The 10712-nt window shown below is 49.7% G+C and overlaps 1 protein-coding gene across 1 annotated transcript; it reads right to left on the bottom strand.

The window, feature by feature from the left end:
* Positions 1-6483: 6483 nt before the first annotated feature.
* On the bottom strand, positions 6484-6720 carry BDP81DRAFT_507790 (uncharacterized protein; the record flags this gene model as incomplete). The annotated part of the gene is made up of 1 exon (XM_060595691.1): positions 6484-6720. A coding segment is annotated over one exon (237 nt), but the record flags the coding sequence as incomplete, so codon positions are not given.
* Between the last annotated feature and the right edge of the window lie 3992 nt (positions 6721-10712).

Raw genomic sequence — 10712 nt, 5'->3', positions numbered from 1 at the left:
CGCAGTTACATTTGAAGTCTCCGTCGTGCTGAAAGCGCCTGTGGTAGGCGTGGAAATGGCCATGGCCAGAACGAGCAGCGAGGAGGTGGTGCAAAAGAGGACGCCGTAGGTCCAGTTCCGGAGGGCAACGGAGGGCAGCGTCAGTTTTCTTATAGCCTGGTTTGAGCTTTTGCTTCGAAGTATGCCACCATCGTGAATGGTAGCCACGGGCTCTGGCGCGGGCCATCTTCGCTATCCCAGCGTATGATGCTAGCGGTGGAGGGTCAGGCAGTAGGAGAGCGGCTCCTTCTTTACCAAGCTTATCAGCTAATTCGTTTCCAGGGATCCCGGTATGTCCGGGCGACCAGTGGCATTTTATATCCCTTGCCCGCTGGGCGTCGAGTATCTCAAGCATAGCAGCCTGCGAGCTGGCGGGAGATCGTCCGAAACCCGAGATGAAGTTGAGAACGCCAGTATTATCGAGGCAAAGATGGATTGTAGTGGGGGAGGTGGCAGCTAGGTGCAGTGCTCGCCGTAGGCCCTGACGGGCCCCCTCGGCGGCGAGTACACGTCGTCAACCTAGTACTGGGGCAGGAATGGTCTTGTACAAATCAGAACATGTACGAGGGGCCTGTTTCGGCAGGCCGCCCTCTCCAGACATATCCGGCCTTAAGCCGCAAAATTCAAGAATGGAACTGGGGCACCAGCGGGAGCCAGGGACAGATAGAACGCATAGTAGCCATAAGGCACGATTTGGAGGACGATTTGAACTGTATCTAGCAATAGTTATAGGGCGACGGCTCTCCACGCCATATACCCTTCGGGAGGTCGGCCGCAAGGGCGGCTGCGCTCTTGCCGCCACGGCGTTAAATATAACACACACACACTCCGGCGCCCTCCCGCGATGGCCTCGCAGCCTCCGGCGGGCTCTGGACCGTTGCCGACCTCCTCGGCCGGCCTTGATCGAGGCTCTGGACCCTCTTCAGAGCCGCCCCCATCCTCAAGGGCTAAACGCCGCCGCGAAACCGAGGCCCAGCCACTCCGGCCCAGCCTCGTGGGAAGCCAGCCCGACGCCCCAACAACAACCCCCTTAACGGCTAAGGGGCCCTCGACTATGACTGGGACAGCTACTGGAGCTGTCCTTACAGCTCTTAATGAAGAGGCTAAGCACCATGAAGCCCGAAAGGACGTCTTTATGGCTATTGCTCAGTCTGTGGACAACGTGATCTCTTGCTTTGAGGGGCCTAGGAAGCAGATTGCAAAAGAAGCTACAACCTATGTAATCCAAGCCTTGAAGAGGATTATGGGTAACGAGACTACGGCTCCGGCTCCGAGCCGGAAATGGACTGACGCAGTAGCCTCGGCTTCAACTACAGCCGTGGCCGTAGCCCCGACCCGTACCCGAATCCCCACCCGGCCCGAAGTCCAGACACAGAGTCTGACGGAGACCCGGGCCCAGGGTCTATCTCAACCGAAGGAGGACCTCCGGGTCTTTACCCGTATCCCAGAAGAGGGCCTAGCGGCTGCTAGGAAGCACGCCCCCTTCGCCCTACGCCGGACAGTCTGCCAGGCCCTTAGGCTCCAGCTGGCAGATATCCCACACATCTACCATATTGCAACTGGCTACTCACTGAGACCCCTGAATAAGCAGGTCCAGCAAGCCCTCCTTGCAAACAAACAGAAACTAGCAGAGTGTCTTGGAGCCTATAAGGTTGAGACCCCTACTAAGTGGTTTACCTACGTCGTCCCACGTTGCCCTGCTAAGATGTGGACTCTTGATGGCGACGCCCTTGACCCAGCTACTCTGGTAGAAGATGAGGTCCTTGCCCAAACAGGACGTAAGCCTACCCGGGCCCAGCAGTCCCGGCTAGGTGTAAACCCTATTACAAACGAAGTCTCCTGGGTCATCTCCTTCTCTGTGGAAGTACCACCCTTCAGACTGTTTAACCAAAGCAGCAGGTCTCAGCTTATCCAAAAGAAGAAGACCCTAATCAGACACGACCCTGGATGCCAGGGATATCATTCGAACCGATACTGTAACCGACAGCCGCTCTGTAGCACTTGTAGCAGGCCCTCGGGATCCCACGAGACTGGGCCCTGCATAGCTAGACCGAAGTGCGCCAACTGCTCCGGCCCCTTCCAAGCTAACCATAAGGACTGTCCAGCAAGGCCCCTAGTGGTTAATGGCTCCCCTACCCTCCCAGACCGGAAGGAACTCTCCCGGATCCGTAAGGCTGGTCAGAAGGCCTATGAGGCCCTCTATCAGAGCAGCCAGGCTGGCACCCAAGCCAGCAACACCCAGCAACCTAGCAACAGCCTAACGAGCCATCAGCCCGGCTCAAAGCGCCCACGCGCCCCTACCCCTACCCAGGACTCAATTGTTGTAGCGGACGTTAGTGATGCGGCTAGCTGTAGCAGCATGGATGAAGATGAGAATGGGGCTGAAGCAGAAGGGCTGCAAGCCCCTGACGACCCAGTCCTACCCCCCCTACCCAGCCAACCTACCCTAGCTACCTCAAGCAGCAGGGCTCAGCGGGTGGCGCAGAAGCCTGATTACAACGTTATTAATGCCTACACCCACCTCGACCTCGACTCAGAGCAGTAGGCTCAGGCCAGCCTCCCCACGGGTACTACGAGTCGCCCAGTGTAACGTGGGGAAGAGAAGCCCAGCTCATACAGCTCTCCTAGAGCTCTGCTGGGCGGATCAGATCGATATAGTACTGATCCAGGAGCCCTGGATAGGCTATAGAGATAAGATGCAAATCAACACACACCCAGGCTATAACTCCTATATCCCAGTTGACTTCTGGAACAACAGAGATACAAGACCTAGGGTTATGACCTATATACGCAAGAGTCTAAGACTACAAATACAGCAACAAAGGCCTACCCAAACGAGAGATATCTTATGGGTTAAGGCTGGCAACTTCACTATTATCAACGTATATAGGCCGCCAGGTGAGCCGACAAACCACACGACTACTGCTCTCCTAGGATACTATCCGCCAGAAAGAGCCCTTATAGCAGGGGACTTTAACGCCCGCCACCCTACCTGGGAACCAGGCTCCCCTAGCCGGAATCGGGGGGACGATATTGCAGAGTGGGCTGAAGGCTACGATCTTTCGTTTATTGGGGAGGTTGGGGTCCCTACCCATACTCATAGGCATACCCTCGACCTAACATTCTCAAATATCCCCTTTGCTGAGGCTTATATTAGCCCACACCTGCACCCAGGGGCTGACCACCAAGCTATCACAACAACTATCCCTATAGGCAAGGCCCAGGAACAGAAACGCCAGACTGGCCACCTCTCAGTCCCAGAGTCAGCCCTACCCCGACTTATCGACCTAGTAAGAGCTGGATCCTCAGCCTTACCTACCCTAGGGGAAGTACCTAGTCCAGCAGAGCTGGACACTCTAGCTACCCAACTAGTCAGCCTCTTCTATACAGCTATTCAAGCTGTAGGTAAGAGACGGACAAATCAGGGTAGGGGAGCCCCTGGTGGACAGAAGAGTGTGCAGAAGCCCACCGAGCTGCTATCGAGGCTAGGCGCCAGCAGGCCCAGGAACCTGGGCTAGTTATACCTCCCCCCATCCTAGAGGAGCAAAAACCTTCTTAACAACTGTTAGAAGGGCAAAACGCGCTTACTGGACTACTAAGATCGAAGAGGCTAAGACAGACCAAGACCTATATAAGATAGTAGGCTGGCGGAAGGCTGGCTTAGCTGTTAAAGGCCCGCCTCTTATAGTGGAAGGTCAGACAATCGACAACAGCTACGATAAAGCCCAGGCCCTACGAAAGGCCTTACTAGAGAGATTTAACGCTACAGACGACTTACCTGGGGACCCTTTCGCTATCCCAGTAGTTGCACGGCGTCTAATGCCCTGGCAGGATGTGGTCAGCATGGAAGAAGTACGCCAGGCTACTCTAACAAAGACTACAACCCCTGGGATTGACGGGATTACTACAAAGTTACTACAACACACCTGGGAATCAGTAGCTAGGCCTATACAGCAGCTCTTCCAGGCCTGTATTCAAGTAGGCCACTTCCCTCGACCGTTCCGCAAAGCAGAAGTTGTCATGATCCAGAAGCCAGGGAAAACAGACTTCTCGAAGACTGGGTCTTGGCGTCCGATATCCCTTTTATCCTGCTTAGGTAAAGGCCTAGAGCGGCTAATAGCAAAAAGGATGGCCTACCTTACTATCCTAGAAGGGGTTGCTAGCCCACAGCAGGTTGGAGCACTACCAGGCAGGGCTGCAGTCGACCTAACAGCCTGTCTGACCCACGAGATCGAGAGGGCTCTAGACTCAGGGCTCACTGCAACTCTTGTGACAATGGACGTTAAAGGGGCTTTTGACTCTGTCCTAAGAAACCGACTTATTATCAGGCCACGACAGCAGGGCTGGCCTAGTCATCTGATTAGGCTGATCTTCACCTTTACCTCTAGCCGAGCAGCCCGGGTCAGGCTAGAGGATACAACTACAGAGGATTTCCCTCTATCCTGTGGGCTACCACAAGGCTCCCCACTATCCCCTATTCTCTTTTTACTATATTTAGCGGATATCCTAGCCGACGATCAAGAGCTACGGTTTGGCTATGCGGATGATATAGGCTTAGTAGCTACTAGCCCGTCGCTAGAAGGAAATGCTATAGCCCTAGGCCAAAAGATCACTCATATCCTTAACTGGGGCACTGATAACAAGGTTGCTTTTGACCCAGCTAAGTGTGAGGCAGTCCACTTCAGCAGGAAATATAACCAGACAAAAGACCTACCAGATATACAGGCGACGGGCCTAACCATCAAGGCCTCAACTAAGCCTGTACGATGGCTAGGAGCCTGGTTCGACAAGAGACTCACCTTCCGTCACCATGTCGAAACTAAGGTGGCAGCGGCAAAGAAGGTAGCCCAGTTCCTACGGCACCTAACAAATACCAAAGGGGGACTCCCAGCAGCCGCAGTACGACAAGCGGTTATTGCCTGTGTCCTTCCAACAGCCTTGTATGGAGTTGAGACCTGGTATGCGGGCCTAACCAAACCAGCCCTAAACAGCGGCACCAATACTAGCAGTAGCACTGCTTTACAGATACCTACAGTTGGTACAGGACAGAAGGGCCTGGCCCGTAGAGTTAGCAAAGTTATTACAGCAGCAGCAAGGGCTATCCTGCCTGTCTGGAGAACCACACCGACCAGCACCCTCATCCGAGACGCTGGCCTTCCTACAGCAGAGGTAGCCCTCGAAGCAGCGCGACTACGCTTCGCTATACGCCTGCAGAAGGTTGACCAACATCATCCCTTGGTCCCAAGGCTGCTACAGCCAGGGCGGCAACAGACCAGGCTCCAAAGAACAGCTGGCCTTTTACCTAAGTGTCCAAGGCCAGCGCTCCTACAGCCGCAATACCTCCCAGGGTCCTATGACCCTATAGTTACACAGACGAAGGAAGTAGCAGCTAGGATCTTCCAGGCCTGGCTCAAGACTGTGCCAGGTCAGCATACAGTCGTATACTCAGACGGCTCCAAAGCTCCTGACGGGGCTACAGGGTTCGGCTTTGTTATCTACCGCAACAATAAACGTATAGCCCAGGGCTGCGGCCGTCTCGGCTTAGCAGAAGTGTTTGATGGTGAGGCGGAGGGGGCGAGGGCTGGGCACCAAGGTATTAAAGGAAACGAAGAAGCAGACAGCCTAGCTAAGGAGGGAACAACTCTACCAGTCCTTAGGGGCCAACTAGCTACTCTATCAGGTATCAAGTGGCTTGCTAAAGAGCGGCCAAGACGCCAATATAGACGATGGTGGAAACAAGAGGCAACTCCCCGCTATATCCAACTAGGGCTCAAGGCTACCCTTGCTTGCCCTCCTGAACTTGGCCTCCCTAGGGCTGCCCTTCATCATCTCCTCGCGGCACGGTCAGGCCACGGGGACTTTAAACAATATCACCAACGCTTTAAACACACAGAAGCACTACTCACCTGCTCCTGTGGATGGGTTAAGGAGGCAGACCATCTAGTCTACTGCCGAAAGACCCTACTGAGGAGGCAACAGTGGCCCACCCTCTACCCCTACAGCCGCCAGGAGCCCGTAGGACCTATAGGGTCCCTCGATCGCTACTTCAAGGGGCTAATCACTGACTCTGAATGCTTCCAGGCCTTCCTCTGCGTGACAGACTTCTTCCAGAAGATCTGCCCGCGGTACTAGGAGATAGGTCATAACCTATCCTCCAAACGACAAACTACCTCTATTAAGAAACCAGATGGTTATAACGGAACTAGGGCACCAGTGGGAACTAGGGATGGATAGAACACATAGTAGCTCACGAGCAAGATTTGGAGGACGTCAGGATACGGCGTGTACTATATAGTATATAGCTAGAGCCTGCGACCCTTCACGCCACATACCCTCCGGGAGGTCTGCCGCAAGGGCGGCTGCGCCCTTGCCGCCATGGCGTTAAATAGAACAACAACAACAACAACAACAACGACACCATGCCAACCTCTGCTGAAGAGACGGAGCGGGAATATCTGATGCGGTCAGGCAATCGAAGATTGTCCCGTTGACTGCACGCTCAAGGTACAGGCCGGTCTCTTTGAACCCTTTGTGGCCGATAATGCGAGGATGTTGACCAACTAATATGGTGAGAATCTTATGTTCAAGCTCGAGGCGCGTCAAATCACCTCCCGGCTTCAGTGGATACTTTAGGATAGTCGAACCATCCACCTCACCGATGAAGGCGCTACTTCTGCAGGCTAAGACGCGCTGTACTCCCGGCGGACAGTAGAAGCGGTACTGGACTACCTCTCGTTGTCCCATGGTGGAAAGCTGTATGTTGTTCGATGTGACTGGTGGCATTCGAGATACTGATAGGGGTTGAGTTAATAAGCAATTGCGTGGTGGTTTTTAGACTACCGCGTAAGGACAGTTTGAGATAGTCTAAGAGCGTGCTTTGGTTGACTGTTGAGTGATGACTTTAGTAAGTCAACGCACCCACATTTGGCCCCCCCCCCCCTGCATTTGGCCACCCCAATCAACTTAGTCTCAAAACATCACCACCAACTACACTCAATTAATTAACTACCTTCTACTGCCACTACAATACAGTCACCACTTTCACTAGGTGATTTAACCCCTACGAGTCGACTAGGACTAACGAGACGGTCGCCAGAGTCCTCCTGAGCTCTTTATATATCGGCGATGGTCGCGAACCTGGTATTTGGATCTGTCTATACAGTCTTCTTCCTCCTGGGTGCCATGCGGTCAATTCGGGCCCGGAGCAGGCGAACCTTGTGCTCAGAGACAGCCAATTGGTAGGCCTGCTGACTGAAGCCCTTTTTAATCTTTCTGAACAGCAATCGTCGAGTGTTATTGTTGGTATACACGTCAGCAGGGCAACCGTACGGTTGGAACGAAGTGTCAATAATGGTCTATTATTGCTGCGTCTAGAGATGGAAGGAGGAGATTGTGGGCAGAGCCCACGATCTCCCAGAAGTGGTATATAAGTGAAAGGGCCGTTTGTAAGTGCCCATACCGCCTTCCGGATCCATCTTTTCTGCCGACTGCTCAGAGATCCAACAGTTTTGGTCTGGACTAAGCTCTATAAATAGCTTCAAGTGGCCACAGAGCTGACCAGCTTTCGTAAGAATCGACCACTCAACAACAGACGTCGCTGATGCCCATTTAACAACTTGTCTAGCATTGATAGTCACTACCCCAGCCTCTACAGTCTTATTTAGCGGTGTGGATAGGCTAGCGATTATTAGTGGGCTGGTAAGTAGCTTATCCATATTAATAGACCATAGTCCAGTTACCCTCCAGCCACTTCGTATATTATATAGCGTCAAACCAGCCAAACGAGCTTTCGTATAGCAGGCCAAGAACTGCCGCTTTCCAATAATAGTAAAATTATCTATTGTATCGTAGTTTCCAAGCTCCTTTCTGTAGGCAGTCTTCACTAGTCTAAAGACTACTAGATCCAGGGGCTGGAGGACATGGGATATATATGGTGGCAAAAAAAGCAAATAGACATTATCTATAGAGCACTCCCACATAAATTCAGTCGTCGTATTACTCCCATGCCCATCCAGGACCAACAGTCGAGGCTCCTTCCGCTTGTCGAGTCCCCTAAGGGGGGGGGGGGCTCAGTCCGGGGCAGGAAGACCTTTCTCAACCATCGAACAGCATTATCGTCTATAGTCCAGCCATTATCTATTACTATGAACTTCCAACCATCGAATAGGGCAAGTTAACTACTGCTAGACCGACTTTCCCTTGAATATCATCAGTAGTTTAATGGCTTTGCCCTCAGCTAAGATATACTCAATAATCGACATCTAGGCACGCGATCTAGGCTCTTTTTTCCGCACTACTTTGGTCTCTGCTATACCCAAGACCAGCCCATTAGATCCCTTACCTTCTAGGATACCAGTCTCGTCCATATTATACCTATTAGCTTATTTGATCTTCCTAATCTCTGGTATATCGAGTAATCAGAACCAGGGCCTAATTACCTTAGTAGTTGCTCCATTAACACGTCTAGAGTCGATAGTTCGACTTTTTTAGATCTTAACTAAGGGGTTTCTTCTCAAGAAAGCTTCGATCCATTTCTTACTAATGGAATTATTATCCCCCTAGGTACGCAGAACTCGCTTAGCAAATTCCCTAATTTATTCATATGATAGTGCGATACCCAGAATGTTCTAAATGCGAACCTATTCAGCCAGCTTATCTTCTTGCCAAGGAGGAAGCCTCTGAAGCTTAGCGAAAGCCGTTACTCTGTTCTAGTGGCCATTCATACGATTACGAAATATTAATCTTGGTATTCCGAACTCAATCGAGGCCCTCTAAATAAAGAGACCTTCTCCGATAGCCTCAAGAGCCTAAGCAACTTTATTTTCGGTATATACGACCATGACATATCAATAAATAAACATGCAAAAAAGAATTGCATTTGGATAGTTTTTGTAATTATTATAGTGGTTTATACATTGGGGTATGGATAATAATGCGGTGGCTGGGAGGGATTTTTGGGGTGGCCAAATGTGGGTGCGTTGACTTACGTCCCTTCAAGGACAACTGTCGCTTATGTACATAGGCCCTTCCACTCTGCTTGGCCCGTGTCATACCCACTCCTTACATAAGCATGGGCCTCACAGCGGCTCTCAATTAGTTCAGGGGTCCGTACACTCACGGGTAACTAATTAGTCAGCAACGTCTCAGCTTAGCAAGGGCTGCTGCTGTATTTCAAGAGACAAGATTTTGCCCCTCTTTTATGGTTTTCTATAACTATTACAAAGCGAGGTAGCAAGTGGAAGACTTGTATAGTAGAAAGTGGCTTGATTCCTCTTAGTGGAAGATCCGTATGAGGGTTATATTTATATACCGTATAAGATAGGTAATCGGCTTGTGGAAAGCGGTATCGTATGGTAGTAACCGGTAGCGGTACGTGTGGCGCTGCGATATACCCCCTTAGTTGTGCCCGTGTGGAATGAGGGCGCGGTTGTAATACGATATTGTTAGATTCTAAAACGATCTATAGTGAATGCGGTAAGTATAAATGAGAAAGAAAATAGTCGTGGTTGTTGTGTTCTATTATAATTAGTCCCTGGGTATGTATGGCGATGCGTTCTATATATCCTATAGGTTGAGAAGTACTCGGAAGTGTTTAACTTTGCTTATAATAGATTTTTTTTAAATCCGTCTATTAGTATAATATTCGTTAGTATATAGATAATTTTGAAGCTACCAGCTAGGTACTTTTATCGTAACTATATATTTTAGATATCGACGTAGCGGAGTTAGGTTAAGATATATTCCCCTTCTCTTATTATAAGACGAATCGTTTATTAATTATGATAATATGTATTCTAAACGTTACCGAGATTAAGGGTGATATCCCTAAAGAGCCTTCCGAGTACTATTGTCTTTTTCGTAGTATATTTGAGGGCTAGAAGCTCTACTTTTATTATAAATATAATAATAATACTTTAGCATATTGCCTTTTACTAGACGACTCTACCCAAGAGGAGGAAGATGTATCCCTATAAAGATCAATGAGTTAAGCTATTAGTGAACGAAGTATTATCTGCTACGAGAAGGACATGAGCGCTATTTTTTATTCCGTAGTAAATTAATAAGTATACGGTATAATAAAGATATTTAACACTAAGAGGTTAGAGGTAGGCAAAAAGGGAAAAGATAAATAAGTTGAGGTACGAGTTGAGATAATTAGAGAATCGATTGTATTGATGATTATTCTATGATATGGTGGGAAAGTGTAGTCTATATATAATACAAATTTCACATGTAATCATATGTAATCACATGTAATCACATGTAATCACATATAGTGCTTAAGTCCGAGCATTTATTATTAAGTTTATACGGGCATATGTGCCTGCCGGCGCTTTATCATGTATATGTAAAGCGTATTTACGTTCGGGCTGTACGTGCGTACAAAGCGTTGTATCTGAGTAGATACGTACTTCGGTTGAGTGTTACGAGCAGGTCAAGGCAACCCACTGTGGCACAAAGCAAAAGTTTCGATAATGATGACTCCGTATCATTTTCCCTTGTTCTGCGTTATGTGGCTACGCGCTCACAGTGACAAGTTGCGGCGGGCGTAACATTGAGCCTCTTACTACCATGTAACTTCTTAAGTACATAGCTCTTATAGTACTAATCAAGTATAAGTTTTAGAATTTTTAGTAAATATTCTAAGTTTAACTACTTATTTAGTAGCGCGG

This window comes from Colletotrichum phormii (genome assembly GCF_030913505.1).
Source record: "Colletotrichum phormii strain CBS 102054 chromosome Unknown BDP81scaffold_36, whole genome shotgun sequence".
Classification (NCBI taxonomy): Eukaryota; Fungi; Ascomycota; class Sordariomycetes; order Glomerellales; family Glomerellaceae; genus Colletotrichum; species Colletotrichum phormii.
Note: the sequence above shows the minus strand (reverse complement) of the source record. Positions and strands in the feature narration are given on the sequence as shown.